The sequence below is a fragment of the Lolium perenne genome, chromosome 7 (assembly GCF_019359855.2).
Source record: "Lolium perenne isolate Kyuss_39 chromosome 7, Kyuss_2.0, whole genome shotgun sequence".
NCBI lineage: Eukaryota > Viridiplantae > Streptophyta > Magnoliopsida > Poales > Poaceae > Lolium > Lolium perenne.
Window position 1 is genome coordinate 137,988,788 of NC_067250.2, and position 23,127 is coordinate 138,011,914.

Genomic DNA, 23,127 nt, shown 5'->3' on the forward strand with positions numbered 1-23,127 from the left:
AGACAAGATAACTTTAGGTACTAATTGAAATCATAGCTCTTTGAATCAACAATGTGAGGTTTACTAAAAGTTTGCAATAGGACTTAATCATTTCTTGATTCTTTAACAATACGGTACCAGTCCGTAAAGTTTCTTGTCAGATTTTAACAGTATTTCTATCTCAATTACAAGACTAGTGCATGGTAGAAAACGGATGCCAATACTACAAAATTAATTCAAAATACTACTCAGACTAGGTTCATGATAATTAGTTCATGTTTTAATCTAATTACTAATGAACTCCCACTTAATACAACATCCCTCATAGTTGTTAAGTGGTACACGATCCACATTCACTACACCAAAACCGATCATCACGTGAGATGATGTAGCTTCAATGGTGAACATCAACATGTTGATCATATCATCCATATGACTCGTGTTCAACCTTTCGGTTTCTGTTGTCCCGAGGCCATGTCTGTACATGCTAGGCTCGTCAAGCAAACCCAAGTATTCTGCGTGTGCAAACATGGCTTACACCTGTTGTTTATGAACGTAGAATCTATCACATCCGATCATCACGAGATGCTTCGAAACGACGAACTGTTGCAACGGTGCATACAAGGGGAGAACACTTTATTATCTTGATATTAATGTGAGGGATCATCTTATAATGCTACCGTCGCGTTCTAAGCAAAATAAGATGCATAAAGGATTAACATCACATGCAATTCATATGTGATATGATATGGCCCTTCAGTCTTTGTGCCTTCGATCTTCATCTCCAAAGCACAGACATGATCTCCATCATCAACGGGCATGATCTCCATCATCGTCGGCATAGCGTCAAGGTCCATGGCGCCGTCTTCATGGTTATTCACCTCATGTAGCCACTATTACAACTACTTTGAAATACTACTCAACATGAAATTTAAAGACAACCATAAGGCTCCTGCCGGTTGCCACAATACAATAATGATCATCTCATACATATTCATCATCACATTATGGCCATATCACATCACCAAACCCTGCAAAAACAAGTTAGACGTCTCTAATTTGGTTTGCATATTTTACGTGGTTTAGGGTTTTCGAGTGAGATCTAATCTACCTACGAACATGAACCACAATGGTGATACTAGTGTTGTCAATAGAAAGAGTAAATTGAATCTTCACTATTGTGGGAGAGACAGACACCCGCAAAGCCACTTATGCAATACAAGTTGCATGTCAAACGTGGAGCAAGTCTCATGAACGCGGTCATGTAAAGTTAGCCCGAGCTGCTTCATCCCACCATGCCACAAAGATGCAAAGTACTCGAACTAAAGACAACAAAGCATCAACGCCCACAAACAATTGTGTTCTACTCGTGCAACCATCTATGCATAGACACGACTCTGATACCACTGTAAGGATTCGTAGCATAGAAAACAAAAAAATTCCTACCGCGAGAACGCAATCCAAGCCAAGATGCAATCTAGAAGATGGGAGCAACGAGGGGATGAACAAGACTAACCCTTGAAGATTTCCAAAGCCTACGAGAGGAGGCTCTCGTTGCTGCGGTAGACGATCACTTGCCGCTTTCAAAAGCGTGTAGAAGATCTTGACGGTGCCACAATCGGGCAGCACCTCCGGACTCGGTCACACGTACGGTGTTGATGACGACGTCCTTCTCCCCGTTCCAGCGGGCAGCGGAAGTAGTAGATCCTCCTCGGAATCCCGGCAGCATGACGGCGTGGTGGCGGTGGTGGTGGAGAACTCCGGCAGGGCTTCGCCTATGCGCTGCGGGAGTATTATGTGGAGGAGGAGAGGCTAGGGTTTGGGGAGAGGGGGTGGCTAGGGCGCCGGCCATGGGCAGCCCTAGGTGGTGCAGCCAAGTGTGTCTGCCCCCTCCCTCTTCTCCTCATTATATAGGTGGAAATCCCCAAGAGTTGTAGTCCAAGTCTTCGAATAAGACCCCAACAACAAAACCTCCCATAGGTGGGAAACCTACTCAAGGAGGGAGTCCTACCCAAGGTGGGACTCCCACCTTTCCTTTGGGTGGGGTGGCCGGCCACCTATGGTGGAGTCCACCTGGGACTCCACCCTTTAGGGTTTGGCTGGCCATGCAAGGTGGAGTCTCTCCGGGACTCCACTTTCCATGGTGATTTCTTCCGGACTTTTCTAGAACTTTCTAGAACCTGCCATAAATGCACCGGATCATTTCCAAACTTGGAATATGACTTCCTATATATGAATCTTATTCTCCGGACCATTCCGGACCTCCTCGTGATGTCCTGGATCCCATCCGAGACTCTGAACAAAACTTCGAACTCCATTCCATATTCAATATCTACTAATACGACATCAAACCTTAAGTGTGTCACCCTACGGTTCGCGAACTATGTGGACATGGTTGAGACCTCTCTCCGACCAATAACCAATAGCGGGATCTGGAGATCCATAATGGTTCCCACATATTCAACGATGACTTAGTGATCGAATGAACCATTCACATACGATACCAATTCCCTTTGTCACGCGATATTTTACTTGTCCGAGGTTTGATCATCGGTATCTCTATACCTTGTTCAACCTCGTCTCCTGACAAGTACTCTTTACTCGTACTGTGGTATGTGGTCTCTTATGAACCATTCATATGCTTGCAAGCTATTTAGACGACATTCCACCGAGAGGGCCCAGAGTATATCTATCCGTCATCGGGATGGACAAATCCCACTGTTGATCCATATGCCTCAACTCATACTTTCCGGATACTTAATCCCACCTTTATAACCACCCATTTACGCAGTGGCGTTTGATGTAATCAAAGTACCTTTCCGGTATAAGTGATTTACATGATCTCATGGTCGAAAGGACTAGGTAACTATGTATCGAAAAGCTTATAGCAAATAACTTAATGACGTGATCTTATGCTACGCTTAATTGGGTGTGTCCATTACATCATTCACATAATGACATAACCTTGTTATTAATAACATCCAATGTTCATGATCATGAAACTATGATCATCTATTAATCAACAAGCTAGTTATACAAGAGGCTTACTAGGGACTCCTTGTTGTTCACATAACACACATGTATCAATGTTTCGGTTAATACAATTATAGCATGGTATGTAAACATTATCATATAAACACAAAGATATATTATAATAACCATTTTATTATTGCCTCTTGGGCATATCTCCAACAATAATATCCATCCATTCCTAGGAAACTTTGTATTTCAAAGACAGATTTTGGAGAATATCAATTCATCGCAACTTCAATCTTCTCCGGCTTCACAGCGATCCCCTCTTTAGAGATGACATGGCCTGGAAAAAGAACTTTATCTTTCCAAAACTCACACTTACTAAACCTTCACATAGTTGATGCTCCCTCAAGGTGTGCAAAACAATCTGAAGATACTTAGCATGCTCTTATTTAGTTTTGGAATAGATGAGAATACCATCGATGAAAAAATCAAAAACTTTTCAAGATACTTCACGAATACTTTGTTCATCAAATTCATAAATATGGCAAGTGCATTTGTTAATCTTAATGGTACCACAAGATATTCGTGATGACCATATCGAAAGACAAAAGAGGTTTTTGGAATATCCTCTAGTTTAACATTGATTTGATTATAGCTTGATCGCAGATCTAGCTTGGAGAAAACTCCAGCACCTCTTAATTGGTCCAACAGATCATTAATTGTTGTCAATGAATATGTGTTCTTGATAGTGACATTATTCAACTTTCTATAGCCTATACACAGGCGACTGCCTCCCTCTCTATTGTCAACAAAGAGGAACAGGTGTTGCCCAAGGTGATATGCTTTCTCTTATGAACCCTTTATTTGATAGATCGTTTCTTCAACTCAACTAGTTCAGCAGGTCCCATTCTGTATGGTCGTTGAACTATTGGTGATGTTCCGGGTAATAAGTCAATAGTAAACTCTATCTCCCTATCTGGTGGCATACACGGTAGTTCCTATGGAAAGACATCTGGAAATTTCCTCACAACTGGAATATCCTCGATGCTTTGTCCTTTCAAAGAATTCAATTGAAGTTTAGAGTTGATTCGGGATTTCGGTGTCCTTGGAACACGATTCTTCCTCCTAACCAATGGTTAAGAGCTACACTCTTATTTGCACAGTCAATCTGAACTTCATGACGTGCTAGCTAATCCATACCCAAGATAACATGTAAGACTTGAAGGGGTATGATCAAAAGATGTGCAAGAAATGCATAATTATTGATCTCTATAACTATTAAATCTATCCTTTTGTCAACACATACGGGTCCTCCAGGTGATTAAACCTGCAAATGCTTTACTAAGGAACTATCCTCCCAAGGTACTCCATTGCATGAAATCTGTAGATATCTATGAATGAGATCCTTCAGAATCAAAAAGTACTATGCCAGTATGAGATGAGATAGGTAGTGTACTGGATGGTAGTTCTGGATTTGAATACTTTCCCTTAGGTGTCTCTACGGTTTCTATTGAATATTTCTATTGCACTTTTATTTTTATTTTTTGGTTGTTAGGTTTTGGATTTGAGCGGCCGTGTGCATACTACCTATGTAGAGGTCGACTATAATACTTTTTTTAAGTAATAAAGCATCCTTTATCTAAAAAAGGATTTTGAATTTTCTAGCTTGCAACGAGGAGAAGAATTTTTTTATTGTGGGGATATACTGACTGAATTTTCTGATTCAATTTGTGTGTCCACATATTTTTTGAGTTTTCACTTTCATGGTAAGTTACTACTGAATTATGTCTCGAGTGACAAGTAATTTTCGCTTGACGATCCGTTCAGTTACATATATTCAGCTCTTTAATGTTTACTTTTGTTTATTTGATACGGTGGCTGAATATGACTGAAAATTGGTGCACTTCGAATTATCGTTCACACATGTATTATCCATAGATTTACGAACTAGATTGAAAACAAAACTGTGTTGCAAGTTCACTCTCGTGCGTGTGTGTACATGCATCATGTAGGCATGTATCGTTTTATTGTTGCTTTCTTGCTGCGACACTGAAAATTTGATCTTATGTTTCCTTCATAGGGTGTGCCAAGCACGTCAAAACAAAAGTTACATCGTTCTTAGTTTCTCTTTGTTGTGTTGAGACCATAGAGGTGTCGATATCCTTTGCCAAAGTTGTGTTACCATGAACAAGCACTCGCATAGTGACGTACAATCTTCACGTACGGACAACTTTTACAAAATTTCCTTACAGACTCGCACTGTAACACTGCATGTAAGGGAACCTGTCCGAATTGTCAGCAAGGGATAAAAACTCAGCCAATCAACTCACTCCAGCTAATCCCATAGAGATTCCGTATGCTCCAGTGTCCGTAAGTCTCGGACTACTGCAATCTAAAAGGGATGATGAGAAGAAACGCATCGAACTGTGAAGACAATTGTGTTCATTGTTAGGCAATAGACAATTATTAGACCTCTAGATACTTTTTAGGAATATTTTTCGTTATTTTTCACGTCCTGAATTCCATAGCAGCGCATAGCCACTATGCCAGTTTTAAAGAATATTGCAATAAGCAAGGACAGCAAACTAGTTGTTTACCTCAAGAAGGAAAAAAAACTACTTAGCTCTTCCGTTTGGAGAGGATCATATGATCCGCTCATCGTCCGGATTTTCAAACTAACTAAAAGTTGATATCGCACGTTTCACCGAGTAGCATTTTTGTTCTTCAACGGGATCAGTTCAAACGGGCTCAGAATGCATTCTGTTTCAACTCAAAAGCAAAAATGATACGATTTAATGCAGCCACTGGCAAGAGCCAAAGATAACACAGAGAGGTACTCGATCTGAACAGAAAAAAAGTTCGAAGAAACACAGGCACCGAGACACGTCTACATGTTAAACAATACTACAGCTTCAAGACCCTGTTATACAGTCTTCAAGTGTCAGCTACAGTATGTACTGATCATAAAATTCCGAAACAGAAGAAACTTCCAAATTTCAGAGAAACTGAAAAGTATTCCTCAAGCCCAGAGTCCTAAATTGGGGCAATTCATTCAGCTTTCACAAACACCACTGTTCCAAACTTCCAAATGGGCTCGATCATCACATTTGCGTGAGACATGTACCTTTTGTAATCTATAACTACCAAATTATAGAGGTGGTTCTGGCGCTTCATCATCAAACTCATTCATGTGGTCCAGGAGATAGTTTGCAGCCAGCTGCTCATCCTTGTTGCACGCAAAGAAAACCTCTAGAACCAGGTCGCGATCGAAGCCCATTTGTTCAAGCTGCATATACACAACCAAATACAATGGTATGACAAGGGCAGCACTGTGCATGAAGTAAGTAGTAACACGCGATCAGTAACTAATCCCTGTGGCAGAACAAGGATACTGGCACACAGACAGGAATGCGGGGGTGTGAGGCCGGAAGTAAAGCTTACACGTTGTATAGCTTCATTCTCCTCAGGTGTGACTGCTACTGTTTGAGGCACTCCCGCACCAAACTGCTCTAGTAAATTCCTGGTTCAAATATCAACAACGGTCAAGCACACTGCAGTATCACACAGATATTAGAAGCAGAAATCACTATAATTTTGTACCCTTCAGCTCCCTCTGCAGGTTCATTTATCAACCGCAGGAACTCAGCCTGGTTTTCCTGGATCAATTGTAAAATCTGTGGATTTTGTTTCCCCAGTTCTTGAAGCAAAGGCTGCAGTTTAATGATATGTGTGTCAGTGCAAACATCGCAAGAAGTAGACGACCAGAAGAAGATAAAGACCGCGAAAAAATGCCTGTAAAATTTGAGGATTAGCCTGCACTAAAGAAAGCAAGCCACGGAATTGTGAATTGTTTCGCAAAACATCAAGATTTCCACCACCAGCATTTGCAGAAGCATTTGGAAGGACCTGCGGATCAAATTGGACATAATTTAAAGATCATACCATGTCACAGAGAGAGGCACCGAGGGAGGGAGAAGAGAACAGAACCTGGGGAAACAGATCCAAGGGATTAGCATTGGGTCCTGATGGAGGAATTGCAGCTTGAGACTGTGGAGCCTGAACTGGATCAGCTGGTTGGCCACTTGCAGGAGGTTCTTGGGCTGCAGCAGGGGGCTCTGCCTGCTCTGGAATCCCCTATATCAAAAGACAAAATGATATTAGAGTAAACAACAGTGGAACCATTTCGTCCGAAAGTTGTACCAGAATAAGAACTGAAGTTTGGCATATATGAACTGAGAAAAGAGAGATGCAGTCATTGTTTGGTATATGGCCCTGCTGTGTCTGTCATCCAGAGGAAGGCCTAAACTACAGACATATAAGATCGTTTACTACAAACTAATACCTCGGAGTAAATTTTCTAATCATAATCAATACTTGTTCTGAACTCCACAAACAAAATACGCTTCCAGAAAGTCCAAGCAAACAGGAAACAAAAGAACAATTGAATAAGAAAACTGTGTTTCTTACAGTATACAAATATTCAACAGCCCGCTCCGGGTTGTTAAATGCAGCCCGTAGAGCACGCACAACAGTGTCCCGGTCCCATGCTCCTCCACCCATTTCAAGAATTGATTCAACTGTTCCTTCTAAAGTGCTTCCCGCAACAAGGCTTGATGCAGCTTGACCATAAGGATCACCTTCAGTACTGTTCAAATCACATTAACAGAAAGTATCATAAAATGTTGGTTCATTTTCTTGTCAGTGAAAAGATCATATAAAAAGGTAGGAACTTACGATGCAACAGCTGCAACAGCCTGTGCAGTTGGAATAGGTGCACTGACAGGTATGCTGCTTCAATAAACAATTTAACATAAAAAAGGATGCTATTAGCTAGTACCAAACTTAATCCACAGTTACAACTTCCAGAAATGTAAATGTAAACTTACATACACTAAGAATAGTTATAGCAAGGAAAAGAAAACAACACCATGCATTTCACAAGTTACAAATGAGAGTGCAGACCAAAATATATCGTAATATAGTTAATGACAATGTGTACCCTTTTGTACTCTGATACTGGTACTGTTGGACAAAAGAAAATCAAGAATTCAAGAGAAGTGAACCTTGCAGAAAATAAGAATTTGATACTTTTAGTCCGATTAACAGGAGGGGATACGTACACAGGTGTTGGCACAGTTGGTGGCTGGGTTGTAGGGGCAACAGGTATAGCCCGATCGACTGAGGGCTGTAAGATTTAACAAATAAAATTTCATTAAGAAAACTACTGAAGTAAAGAAACAAGCAACATCAAACTTGGAATATATAGGCAATACTACCAGCAAACAGCCACAAACGTATAGTAACATAATCCAAGTAGATATCAGATATCATAGAATGTATAACACATGAGATGCTAACAGTTCTATGTCAACTACCTAGTTGGCCTGGTCGCCTAAGAAAATTTTGTTAGCAAAACCATCGTTTGGTGACCTTAAAAGAATAACTGAGGGGGGTGGTATGAGGTTACAAAAAAAATCTATAAAAAGAAGTACGAAACATAGTTATTCTCCAATCTCCATTCTGTCTCACCTGCTTTGGGGACTCCTTAGCAGTACTTGAAGCAGCACTTGTTGATCCCTTCTACAAAAAAGTTTGTCCATGTTGTAGTTAAGGATAAATTATGTGCATTCTGAAAACCTCCCAACTTCTCGAGAAGGATATATGGACAATTTTTATTCCGTAAGTGTGACAACATATAGCATTATTATAGCCTGCCTAACCCTTCTCAAGAGATACAAGCACTTGATTAATTGCATCAAGAAATTTCAAGAGCATACTGATTATGTTAGCAAGACTATTGTCAAAAGAAGTAAACGAACTCTTGTACTGCCTCCGTCTATAAAAGGATGTCTCAACTTTGTCAAAATTTGGATGTAAGGTCTAGATACATCCAAATTTTGACAAAGTTGAGACATCCTTTTATAGACGGAGGAAGTACAATATATATCAGCAGGCAAAAAACAGGAAATTATGGTGTATTAGCAAGAATATCTTCATCGTCATGCCAAGTTTCCTAATAATATTATAGGTGACAATAAAGATTCAGTTTTCTAGTACATTATAACGAGTGTTGAGCTCTCTAGTACAACTATAAAGAGCTTTCTACCACAACTATAGGAAGGACTTGTGGTACCTTAGACAACATTATAACAATGAAGTTGTTCTCAAGAACTTTGCTCTCTTCTAGTGTTGTGTCATTTTTAAGAACATTCCCTTGATGGATGAGCATCTGTTGATCAGCTGGGTAGACATTCTGTCCTTGTGTAGTTTCGATGAGCTTTTTAAGATCAGCAACCTGCAGAAAGCGATTACAGTCAGACACAATCTCATGTGTGTATAATTGACTACTGAGTCTACTGGAACCGGGTTTCAGGTGTGAAGAAAACATCATTTTCACAACCTGAGACAATAAATAAATCAGAGTAGATAATTAACAAGTATCAACATTCAAGAACAGACTGTAATGTATATTTGTTAACTTCACTGGAGGCATACCATCTAACCATAATTATTACTGATCAGTAACCAGAATGGCAACAATTATGTCATATACATGTTGAATAACTTATCATTCACAATTGAGATATATTCTGAGGTAATTGAACTTATCCACTACTCAACCATACATCGTTATCATTCCTGGGAAAGAGCATCTTAACATTACAACGGCTGCCGAATTAGATGGTTGTTAACTGCAGCATGCCCATGCATACACCACAAAAGGTACAAGTGTGCAATAATAGAGTCACCAAATAGCAATTACGCCCCACTGAACAAGCGGATAATACAGACATGTGTTAGTGGTGTATCCTATTCTACATCAAGCAATTAAAACCCGCATTTCATGGCCTGAAATCAAGCAGTTGGCACGAATTTATATGTCTGATGTCGCTCCACACAGTGCCAGAAGCAGCATGGCTATCGGAATCTAATCCAACTCAGTGACAGCTCCCGCGAGAAGAAGCCATCCCCCAGTCATAACGCAGCCAACCTGCTGAAAACTCGAAACTAACCTTGCGTGGCGACATGCAGGAACCGGACCTTTCATAACGAATCTACTCCACAACTCGAAGATATAATCAGAACAACAACAACAACCCAGCAGATTCGCGCCAATCTAAGCGAAATCCGGCAACCCTAAGGTTCCCCCGCCGCTAGGCTGCTACGGCGCTAAAAACCCTAGCACGCGCGCGCCCATCTGAAACCCGAGGCAGACCACGCGACTGCCGGAGCTAGAACCGGCGCGGAAACGAGCAGATTCGCGCGGATCAGGGGGGTTGGCGGCGGCGTACCTTGCTGGTTGGCTCCACCTCGACCTCGAAGCTGGAGCCCTTGAGGGTTTTGATGGAGACCTTCATGGCGCCGCCGGCCGGGCCGCCCCCTGGCGCAGCCCTCGAGGGTTCGGAGAAGAGTGGGCAAGGGGAAAGACGACGAGAACGGGACGGGTGTCGGGGTTGCTGTGTATGGAATGGAAATACAGCGGCGGTGACGGGTGACGCGTACTTTTGCGGCCTGGGTCCTCTGGGTTAGAGCTATTTGTGTAAACGTCCTGGATTTTTGTAGGATATGCTTTTCGTTTGTTTCCCCTTTCTTTTTTCCTCTCGATCAGCAGATTCTTGATCATTTTTGTTGCGAGAAACAGTGGTTTGGTTTTTCAGGAAACATTGAGTTTTAACCGGAGAATGAAATGCAATAAGACCAATTTGGAGTAAATAAAGTATATAGAAATTTTTGAATAATAATTATGTATTTACAACAACAGGGATAAGAAAATCAGGAGGATCTGGAAACCAGAAGACCCTCGCAGCCTGCGGTGAACTAAAGCGAGCAAGTTCATGGGCGGCTCCATTACCTTCTGGCGACAATGTTAAATTGTTGCTATGCCAAGCAACATTAGAAGATGTCAGCAATCATCTATCACCACCGCACTAGTACCTTTGTATTCTGATGGATCAAGCACAGCTTGCACTATTTCTATCGAGTCCGATTTCACGAGGGATCTGGCTCCAAACTGCAATGGTAGGTTCGTCCTACGACCATCTCCAAAGGACCCCACATAACATACCATTTTTCGATTCATTTGGATACGGAGGCGGCGGCCGGCGGACAAGAAATAGGCAGTGATCCGTATGCGGGTGGAGGCGGCCCCAACGCCCCCACCCCCCACAATTCCGTGGATACAGCCGTCCACGCCCGCTCTTAATAGTTGATAATGGCGGTTGCGGATGCTAACTGGAGTTATGCCAGTGTGCGCGAGAAACAGCCATGTCCTTCCCGCCAAGTCCGCCGCGCTATAGAATGAGATCGTTGAGGACTTCAGCAGGGCCATGGCGCCACCCTCTCATCATGTGGGCCCAGATTAGCGAGGCTGACCTCGAGAGGTACCCTCCAAGTCCCATGGCGAGTGGCAAGGACGAGTAGGGGTCTGGGGGGACGAAGATGCCATCGAAGAGCCTCTTCGCAACCCCCACCACGGCAGAGCAAAACATCCTCCTCGAGTCCTTCCATAGCCTATCGGAGGGCGTTCTCAAAGGACATGAGGAGCCCATCGACATCACCATCGTCGAGCTCTCCTTCCGGTCGGCGGCCTAGGAGGACCGTGGCCGCCAGTGCATGGCGGAAGAGCGACGGGCGTGGTACGAGATGGAGGGGAAGCAGGCGACGGATGAGGTCGCCAAGCTGGCGGCCAACGAGGAGGTCACTCGATAGCAGGTTGCCCTCGTAGCTGCGCTGGAGGCAGAAGTTGCCGCCCACACGCAGGTGACCTGTGTCGCCATGCAGACAACGACAGAGCGTCTCCAGCAGGACAGAGCGGAGATGGTGGCCCGGTAGGTGGCCAGGTCCCGGCAGGATGCTAGGAACATCGAGATAGAAGCGTCCGCCGAGGCGGAGACGGCGGCTATCACGGTTGGCCACATGGCTAAGGATCATGATGTGGTGGCGCACATGCAGTGGAAGGCCATGACCTTCGCATGTCATGCTAGAAGGCACGCCATCCGCGATAGCTTGCGCCGGGTCATCAAGGCGATGTGTGGCAGCGACGAGGGCCAAAGGCCAAGGAAGGTCCAGCGGTGCTGCCAAGGGCACGGAGGCCAACGACCACTAAGGCAGCGAGGGTCAAGTCAGCTACGCGGCTGGTGGAGCGGGCCCAAAGTAGTTTAGCTTAAATTAGTTTTAATTATGATTAAAATGCAGTGAAGATGTATCCTAATTAATCTTTATGAGAAAACATAACCTATTCCTCACTGAACTATGGGCCATCGGTGGCCGTGTGGTCAGTCCACACGATATCTGCTGATAAGGGGTTGCCCGATCTTCTCAGTAAGCGACGGGGTGGTGATGAACACGCGACGAACACAGTGGATGGAATCGATGATATGTGGAAGATAACTTGTATGACGCCAACGAAGTCTCTCGATGCATTCCTGTCGCCAATGCAACAACTCTCAATCCTGCAAGATATTCGCAACTCCACACACTTGCGCACGTAGCCGCCGACCACGAAGCGGTAAATTGCAATCTTCTAATCCCCAATGGAACAGCAGATCACACAAATTTTCAGTAGTATAAAACTCCAGATCGAAACGAATTGGAGAGTGGTGTATCAATAGTTTTGTGTGGCAAACAACTATGAACTAGGGTTTATCTTAAACGTGGTCTAAAGCTATTATGGGGGCGTCCTGGGCACTTATATAGGGGTTCAGGACGACCTCAGGTCGAAAAGATACATAGAAAACTGACCTAGATCAGATTTGGTCGAGACAGACTCGGAGTCGGCCGGTCATACGGCCGGTCGACCGGGCAGGACGGTCAAAACCGGACCTGGCACCGGGTGGTGACCGGGCTAGGCATCCGGGCATACTGGATAGTGCCCGGTTGGCACAAGCTGGGGATCCGGTCGGCGCCGGGCTGGGCCGGTCGGACGCCCGGTTGGACCGGGCCTGGGATCGGGCGCGCCGGCATGGCGGCCGGTCTGACCGGGCCTGGCGCCGGCCTTGCCTTCTTCTTCTCCCCCGCGCATGCCTCCCTCTCCTCCCTCGCGCTTCCATGGGATGTCTTCATGTCCAGCTTCATGGCCAGCTCCATGTCCAGCTTCACGTCCAGCTTCTTGTCCAACTGCTCCTCTCCTCCTCGTGCGATGCTCACTCCTTCTTCATACCTGATCATACATAAGTAAAAGGACTTATGCAGTATAAAGTTCTCGTCGATCAAAGTATCACTTAGGAACAAGTTCACATGTTGTTTGAGTAGGTTCGCACGAGCTCTTGTTATTAGTCCAATCCTGACTTCATTGGACTTGAGCTTCACAGCAGCTTCGTCTTCATCTTGCAATGACGGAGGTAGTAGTGTAGTAGGGATGTCCTCATCATCTCCCCCCCTTCAAAAGGCGTCGACCTTGACGCTCCAAGGTCTTCTCCGTCATAAGGTGTCAAATCAACAACATTGAAAGAATTACTGACACCAAACTCATCAGTTGGAAGATCTATCGAGTATGCATTATCGTTGATCTTGGCAAGCACTTTGTAAGGACGAGCACCATGAGAAAGCAACTTGGACTTCCGCAGCTTTAGGAACCTATCCTTGCGAAAATGTACCCAGACCATATCACCAGGCTTGAACAATATCTCCTTGCGCTTCTTGTTCACCCTTGCATCATTTTTCTTGTCTTTCTTCTCTATCAACTCTTTAGTCTTCACATGAATCTTCCGTACAAAATCTGCCCTCTTTGATGCCTCCATATTGACTCTCTCATGTATGGGTAGAGGCAACAAGTCAAGTGGAGTAATGGGTTTGAAACCATACACCACCTCAAAGGGACACAACTCTGTGGTAGAATGTACCGCCCTGTTATAAGCAAACTTCACATGCGGCAAACAATCTTCCCACCCCTTCAGGTTTTTCTTGATCATGGATCTCAACAGTTGTGACAATGTTCTATTGACCACCTCAGTTTGACCATCAGTTTGGTGATGACAAGTAGTACTGAAAGTAGCTTTGTCCCCAGCTTTCCCCAAAGTGGTCTTCCAGAAGTAGCTCATAAACTTCACATCACGATCAGAAACAATAGTCTTCGGGACTCCATGTAAACGTACAATCTCCCTGAAAAACAGGTTAGCAATATGCGACGCATCCTCGCTCTTGTGGCAGGCAATAAAGTGTGACATTTTAGAGAATCTATCCACTACCATAAATATAGAATCATGGCCTCTCTTAGTACGTGGCAAATCCAACACAAAATCCATACTTATATCTTCTCATGGTGTAGTAGGTGCCGGTAACGGAGTATACAAACCGTGAGGCTTCAGCTTGGACTTGGACTTGTTGCAAGTAATGCACCTCTTCACATACCTGTCCACATCCTGCCTCATCTTTGGCCAATAAAAATGATCAACGAGCATGAGTAGCGTCTTCTCACGCCCAAAGTGACCCATCAAACCTCCAGCATGTGATTGCTGCAATAAGAGAAAACGCACAGACGATTCTGGAACACATAGTTTGTTAGCTCTAAACAAGAACCCATCATGTATGTGACACTTTTTCCATGCTTTACTAATAGCACACAAGCGATATGGTTCAGCAAAATCATGATCAGTGGCATACAAATCACATAGTACTTCTAATCCAGGAATTTTAACATCAAGTTGAGTTAACAGTATATTCTTCCTAGATAGAGCATCAGCAACAATATTATATTTTCCCTTCTTATGCTTAATAATGTATGGAAAAGACTCAATGAACTCAACCCACTTAGCAAGACGCCTATGCAAAGTAGATTGAGCTTTCAGATATTTCAAAGCTTCATGATCAGAATGTATGATAAATTCTTTTGGCCACAAATAATGTTGCCAAACCTCAAGAACTCTAATTAAAGCATACAATTCTTTATAATAGATAGAATAGTTCAACTTAGCACCAGAAAGTTTCTCAGAAAAATATGCAATTGGGCAACCCTTTTGCATCAACACACCACCAATCCCAATACCACTAGCATCACATTCAATCTCAAATTGCTTATTGAAATCAGGAAGTGCAAGCAACCGTGCAGAAGTTAACAATCTTTTCAGTTCATCAAAAGCATGATCTTGGGCTACGCCCCACTCAAAGACAACACCCTTTTTAGTCAATTCATTCAAAGGTGCAACAATAGTACTAAAGTTGGGCACAAATCTTCTATAAAGCCCAGCAAGACCATGAAAACTTCGTGACTCACATTCATGGCAGTAGGCCAATTTTGAATTGCTTCAATTTTAGACACATCTATTTCTACTCCATGCTTAGAGACAACATAACCCAGAAATATGACCTTATCTTTGCAAAATGTGCACTTTTCAAAATTACCAGAGTTTACTATCACGCAACACTTGCAAAACATGTCGAATATGTATAGTATGATCAGATTCATTGCGGCTGTAGATTAATATGTCATCAAAGTACACAACCACAAATTTGCCAATAAAATCACGCAAAACATGGTTCATCAGTCTCATGAAAGTGCTAGGTGCATTAGTCAAACCAACAGGCATTACTAACCACTCATATAAACAAAATTTTGTTTTAAAGGCTATTTTCCATTCATCCCCTTCTTTCATCCTAATTTGATGATAACCACTACACAAATCAATTTTAGAGAAAACAACAACACCACTTGTTTATCGCTCTATAATCTACACACATACGCCAAGTGCCATCTTTCTTAGGAACTAGAATAACAGGAACATCACAAGGACTAAGGCTTATGCGGATATAACCTTTGTCGAGTAGCGCTTGTACCTGCTTATGTATCTCTTTCGTCTCTTCGGGATTCGTTCTATATGGCGCCCTATTGGGCAGCGAGGCGCCGAGGATCAAGTCTATTTGATGCTCAGTACCACGCAATGGTGGCAATCCTGTGGGCACCTCCTCCGGAAACACATCGCTGAATTCCTGCAATACATTAGAAACACCAAGATGAATAGGGGTCATGTCGTTAGAAACAAAAACCGTACCCTTGTACATGAGCACAAGAGGCGTGGCTGTAGGATCCTCACTAAATTCTCGCATATCTTCTTTGGTGGATAAAAGCACTAAGGAATTCACTCCCTCACTTTTTGTTATATCACTCACGACATTAAAATTCTCTCGCCTATCTATAGGTGCATCCTCTAAGTTTACTTCAACTTTCTGACGAGATTCATTGACAATTTGTTGTGGTGACATAGGTTGTAATTTGATTTTCTTTCCCTTGAACTCCAAGTGATATGTATTGGCGCGACCATTATGTTGCACAGAACGGTCATAGAGCCATGGCCAACCCAATAGTAGGTGACACACCGTCATAGGAACCACATCAAAATCAATGGAATCCTTATACGGTCCAATCTCAAAATCAACACGCACCATGTCGCTCACCTTCATCTCACCATTATTGCTCAACCACTGAATATAATATGGATGCGGGTGCGGTAGATACTTCAGTTTCAGCTTGGCACATAACTCTTTGCTTGCTAAATTGCGACAACTCCCGCCATCAATAATAACGTTGCAAGCTTTATTGGGACCCAAAAGTGCCTTTGTCTGGAACAAATTGCAGCGCTGAGTAGATGCACCTGACTGCATATTGAGAACACGCTGTGACACAACAATAGTTTGAGCTTCAGAAGGATAAGCATCTAAACCATCACTGCCATAATCATCATCTTCTGGAGCATCCGGATCAGCATCATCTTCAGTTTCATATTCATTGTCCTCATTAACAATCATAACTTTGCGGTTAGGACAATCTCTTTTGAAGTGACCCTTGCCACCATATGTATGACAAGCCATATCCCGGTTGCGCGCCGTTGACATGTTAGAACTAGTTCCACTTGCTGCAGGAACGGACTTCTTTGTGTTGGACACATTGGAGACCGGCTTGCTAGACGAAGTAGAAACATCCGCAGGGCGCGAAGATGGCGCCGTGGAGGGTGGCGTCCTAGGCGTGTAGCGCCCAGCTCCCGTAGCACGTCCCCTCAATTGCACTTCTTCAGCCAACTGTGACTCAGCTTCTCTTGCATGATGTAGTAGCTCATTCATTGTGGTGTAATTGTGATGACGAACAATGCCTTTGTTGTTATACTTGAGACCATGAAGAAAACGCTGCATTGTCATCTCAAGGGACTCACGAACACAGGCACGCTGCAAAAGCATCTCCATCTCCATGTAGTAAGCGTCAACCGTCATTACACCTTGCTTTAGTTGGGTCAACTTGTCATAGACAGAACGCAAATAATTGGTAGGAAAAAAAACAAGCTCTCATGGCCGCCTTCATAGCACGCCATGTGATAATAGGAAGCTCACCATCATCTTCTCGAGCACGAACAAGTCCATTCCACCAACGCAATGCATAGCCATCAAATTCAGAGGAAGCAAGCTTGATCTTTCTATCTTCAGTATAGTCATGTAAACGCCATAATCTCTCAATTTTCAGCTCCCATGTGAGATATTCTTCAACATCAGTACCTCCTTCAAATCTGGGAATTGAGAACTTGGGTTTACCCAAACCATCGTCTTTTTGTTGTGGAAGAATACGTTGGACTCCGACGGGGATAAAACCACGACCACGAAGAGGATCACCAACGCCACGTCCCAAACCACGACCAATACCACGTCGTTGAGCAGCAGCAGCTTCCGCATTGTCACCTTGTACGCTGCCATCTTCATCAAGTGGCGGTTGTGGTGGTTGTCCATTGTACGTATCTCACCAACGGCCTGAGTCAAATTGTGTATAGATTCTTGAAGAGTTGTCATCGATGTTTGAATGGTGTTAATAGCCGTAGTAGCCTCATCGACCTTCAAGTTGACACTCTGAATGTCCGTGTCGAATGCTTCAGTAGCACCACGGATTTCACGTTGTAGATGATCACGAAGTGCCTCATAGTCCCTCCAAGTAACCGGTGAGGCTGGATCCTTTTTCTGCATCACATCAAACTCAGAAGAAGACATGATAGTAGGTTAGTGCACTAAACAAAAATATTTGGTGGTACTCTCACAACTTGCTCAAAACTGATAAGAAAGGTAAATCTTACCGCTCCAAAGTGAATTAGTATTGCTTACCAACTTGGATTGACGGACTAGTGCGCGGATGTAGCGAAGCGAATATCAAGGGTATAAGAACAATCACACGACAAAGTATGATATATGTGGGGCTGTAGGTAGGCTACCTATTTGCACCAATAACAAGCTCTAGCGCTGACCGTAGACAACCAATGATACTCACACAAGGCGATAAATGTGGCAATACAACTATACGGTGGAATAGGTTGCAATGCGCTCGAGAGACACTAGCAAAGCTCAACGAAACAGGCACAAGATTGCTCAACTACAGGTGCAGAAAAATAAACTAGGCCTTCACTTGATCTTACTAGCACTTCACTTTTTTTTCACTCTTTTTTTGAATCACTTTTTCTTTTTCTCTATTTTTCACTTTTTTTTTGATTTTACGACTCTTCTCCTTGTAACACGGCCAACAAAAATTACAAAGCACCGAAAACCTAACGTGCAGCCTGTCGAGCGATAAAACTAGTCTCTTCTGGGGAAGTTCCTAGTCACTTATATCGAAAGACTGTGTCTATGGTTGGGACAAGCACACTGTACGCTATGTGGACTCGGAGTAAACAAAGACTGAAACTAGATGATAGCGGAGACACAAACCCTAACAATACTAGATGGAAGAAAAAGATACGCAAAAACAACTACGAAAAACAACTAAAACTCGAAATTAGTGCAATCTAAGGCTATGGCAAACCCTAACCCTAACTTTTTATGGCTTTTTGTGGATAGGAAAAACACTCAAAACTCAACTATGGGGTGGATTGTGGATGGCTTACCGAGGAAACGCTAAAATCTGATACCAAGATGATAAGGGGTTGCCCGATCTTCTCAGTAAGCGACGGGTTGGTGATGAACACGCGATGAACACAGCGAATGGAATCGACGATATGTGGAAGATAACTTGTATGACGTCAACGAAGTCTCTCGATTGATTCCTGTCGCCAATTCAACAGCTCTTAACCCTGCAGGATATTCGCAACTCCACACACTTGCGCACGTAGCCGCCGATCACGAAGCGGTAAATTGCAATCTTCTAATCCCCAATGGAACAGCAGATCACACAAACTTTCAGTAGTATAAAACTCCAGATCGAAACGAATTGGAGAGTGGTGTATCAATAGTTTTGCGTAGCAAACAACTATGAACTAGGGTTTATCTTAAACGTGGTCTGAAGCTATTATGGGGGCACTTATATAGGGGTTCAGGACGACCTCAGGTCGAAAAGATACATAGAAAACCGACCCAGATCGGATCTGGTCGAGACAGACTCGGAGTCGGCCGGTCGACCGGGCCTGGGACCGGGCAGGCCGGTCAAAATCGGACCTGGCACCGGATGGTGACCGGGTTAGCCGTCCGGGCATACTGGATAGTGCCCGGTTGGCACAAGCTGGGGATCCGGTCGGCGCCGGGCTGGGCCGGTCGGGCGCCCGGTTGGACACGGCCCGGGACCGGGCGCGTCGGCCGGTCTGACCGGGCCTGGTGCCGGCCTGGACTTCTTCTTCTCCCCTCGCGCATGCCTCCCTCTCCTTCCTCGCGCTTCCATGGGATGTCTTCATGTCCAGCTTCATGGCCAGCTCCATGTCCACCTTCACGTCCAGCTTCTTGTCCAGTTGCTCCTCTCCTCCTCGTGCGATGCTTGCACCTTCTTCATACCTGATCATACATAAGTAAAAGGACTTAGGCAGTATAAAATTCTCGTCGATCAAAGTATCACTTAGGAACAAGTTCACCTGTTGTTTGAGTAGCTTCGCACGAGCTCTTGTCATTGGTCCAATCCTGACTTCATTGGACTTGAGCTTCACAGCAGCTTCGTCTTCATCTTGCAATGACGGAGGTAGTAGTGTAGTAGGGATGTCCTCATCATCCGCTCTGCCGCAAACATGGTCCAAATTTAGGCTGGGTTTGCTCCAGAACGAACGCATCCGTGGGACGCGGTCCGTATGCGATCAGCCGTTGGGCCTCGTTTTCGGTCGCGGCGGACACCGACGGACGTCGAACATCTGGATGGGGCCGTTGGAGATGGCCTAAACACCATTGAACGAGAAGTTTTGGAAGAAATGACCACCTGTTCCAGTGAATTGCTAAAAAGAACCACATGTGAGTGCAATTGACAAAAAAGACCACTTCCGTCGTGGCAGCACGACCCCGTCATGAGTGCAATTTTGGCAAGCTACTATCTTAGAATTTTTCCTCCATGTTAGTGTATGTGCTCCTTAACGATTCTTAACAAGCGCTCCTAAGTGCTCTTGCCGCCGAAGACGATAGCGGCATGTTGACAAACAGTCTATTTCATGTACAACTTTTAAGGAAAACCAAAATCAAACCGGAATCTCAGGCATAGCAGTCAGTGCTGCGTCGCGTTGGAGTGAGATGTTGCCGTCCACCGATTCCCCCACGCGCACAAAGCGTCGCGTTGAAGTGAGATGTGTGTGGACGGCGCTCGGCGCGGCCAAATGTGCCGATATCGTCTCCGGTGACAAGCCCTGCCGCCGCATGCTCCGACAGCAACCTCCACGTGTCGAGTGGGGTCGTGCCGCCATGGCTGAAGTGATCTTTTTTTTTTGTCAATTGCACTCACATGTGGTCCTTCTCTGTCAATTCATTAGGCAGGTGGTCCTTTTGAGCGGGTTATTCCATAAAACCTTTGGTGGAAATCAAACATGTGTGTTAACTTAAGCATTTGTCTTTGTGTCTACTATTCTTACGATTATTTTGCGTGACATCCAAACAACATTTAAAAGTTTTCTTGTGGATTCATGCCATCTCAATCATGTGGTTTTTCCTATTGCTACATTTTGAGTTCATGCTTTCAAACAGGGGTTTGGCATAAAGAATAAAAAGTAAGAACTTTGGAGGAAGGTTTCCTATAAGAATATTTCTATAGTAGTGGGATAAATGAATGGGAATCTTAGATTACTTTGAAATTCGAATGAAATCAACTATTATGAGAATCATATAGGAAAATAAATATATGAGGTTTCAACGCATGTTTTCTTCTTTCTGTGTCTATGATCGGTGCCTTTTTCCTGCATGCCACCTAAATGATCCTTTTGAAGTTTATTGTGGTTTTGGTGCCTGCAGCAATTTATCTAGGATATATCAATTCATGTGTTTTTCCATGAGCTGACTGCCAATCCAAATCACCAGCCACCTAAGTTGTGAATTCCAGTCCACTCTCCACTCCGCTCACCACACATGTCTACTTTTGATAAAGATAAACTACTTTTATGCGGCAAAATGGAGATTAAATTGATCAACCGAGAGGATTACAACCATCTGTTACAATATATAGGTCGAGGCAACTTCATCAGAACGAATTCCTAACCAGGACGAACCACGAAGTGCTTTGCTCGGATCGACCAAACATCATACAGCTTGTCGTTTGCCATGCTCTAAACACGCGCGCAATCTTCTCCAACGATACTTTTTTTTATATTCAAGCATTAGCAAAGGAATCTCCTTCACCTGATTGGCATAGCATGAGCGATCTGTACTTGATGAGGCTTGCAGCTTCTGAACTCTCAATTCCCAGAATAATTAGAGAGATTACAACCGAGAATCACAGCAGGACTGCAACGCTACCATGAATTGTGACTGTGAGCCTTGATCGTTCTCGCTAGGCAGCGGACAGCTGCACTATATCACCGATCGGGCGATGGCAGGCGTAACTTCGCGGCATTCATGCAATCCCCGATACCTCCTACTCCTATCTTGCAACCCGCGTTTTGTGAATAGCCAAGTATTTAGCCAGCACAACATTAGCAGAGAAACTGGAACTATCAACTTGGGACGAACGGAAACACACAATTTAAGCACCATCCATATATCTGCATTCACTTCCTGCTCACAAGCTATTTTTTCTTTCTTCCAGAGCTACTCGCAAGTGAGTTGTCTTGTGAAGAAACACGTACGTAGCCTAGCTTGCAGCTTCTCTGCTCCAACTTTTAAGGAGGCTTGCCATGGTTTGCAACGAGTCCGGATCGACCTACTCCGACGTCAATGCTTGCCCACCGGAGTACCAAGCGAAATTAACCGACTACTAGTATCCTCACACGCATCATATGCAAGAAATACTCCATGCTACTGCCATCATCAGAGAGGGACCTGGCTGCCTGGCTGGCGGAGAGGGCCGGCTGCGGCCGAACTTGCAGACATCCGTGGGCAACATCTGTAATTTGCAAACGGACCGACATTAGAGAACTAGCAGGGGAGCTTTTGTGTGCATCGTGTGGACGGGATTCAGCCGAAGGGGAGGCAAGAGGCCGGCGGCTTTGGGCGAGGTGGCGAAGGAGCGGAGCTTGCCACGGGGACCTGGCTGTCATCTGGGTGCGGGCGACGCCGGCAGCAGAGGTTGCAGGTATCATCGACCGAGGTGAGGCAGGGACCGACGGCTTTGGGCGAAGTGACGGAGGAGCAGAGCTTGCCACGGGGAGTTGGCCGTCACCCTAGGTGCGGGCGACACCGGCAGCAACACACAAGGGAAGGAGAAGGGGGAGGTGCTTCAATGACAGGAGGACGACTAGCGACATGGGGAACGGGCACACGACGGGCGCTTGTGGCGGCGGTGGAGGCCCGAGGATGCTCTTTGAGGAGAGAGATAGGAACGTCAACCATGCCTACGTGGTATTTTGTTTGACCAGTAAACTCTGTCAGGTGAGCCCTATCCCATCTGTCTGTGTTAAAATACAATCAAATGAAAATTAGTGTGATTTGTAAGGATGTGCCTCAGACTTGGTAGTGTTTTTTGCAAAATATAGCAAAATGGGTACCGACTTGTTACCCTAGCATGAATTGCCGTAGTTTTATGTAATTTACTATAAAAAGTTATATCTCCTTCGCCTGATTGGCATAGCATGAGTGATCTGTACTTGATGAGGCTTACTTCTGAACTCTCCAAATTCCCAGAATAATTAGAAATATTACAACTGAGTATAGAAAATATGGATGATCCCATCCCAAAAACCTAATATTTCTGAGAAAGGATGGACCATATGATCCGCGAATTTCATGACTAATCTCACCATCCGCCTGAGAATCCATGGCCATCGACGCGACTCCGACACCTGCCACCGTCGTATGTGTGCCTCCCCAACTCGACGGCAG

General features: G+C 44.3%; 1 protein-coding gene across 4 annotated transcripts; it reads right to left on the bottom strand.

Moving 5' to 3' along the window:
• Positions 1–5,843: 5,843 nt before the first annotated feature.
• Positions 5,844–10,405, bottom strand: LOC127301745 (probable ubiquitin receptor RAD23). 4 transcript variants are annotated; one of them, XM_051332013.2, is made up of 11 exons: positions 10,248–10,405; positions 9,089–9,250; positions 8,485–8,532; positions 8,076–8,140; positions 7,690–7,743; positions 7,423–7,600; positions 6,943–7,089; positions 6,748–6,861; positions 6,556–6,665; positions 6,397–6,475; positions 5,844–6,241 (listed from the first exon to the last, which is right to left on the bottom strand). In XM_051332013.2, the coding sequence occupies exons 1-11, from the start codon at positions 10,311–10,313 to the stop codon at positions 6,104–6,106; spliced, it is 1,161 nt and encodes a 386-aa protein (XP_051187973.1). In that variant the 5' UTR covers positions 10,314–10,405; the 3' UTR covers positions 5,844–6,103. The 4 variants fall into 4 exon arrangements, with proteins under 4 accessions (XP_051187973.1, XP_051187972.1, XP_051187971.1 ...); XM_051332012.2 differs by having other exon boundaries at positions 7,690–7,746; XM_051332011.2 differs by having other exon boundaries at positions 8,485–8,535.
• Positions 10,406–23,127: the final 12,722 nt, after the last annotated feature.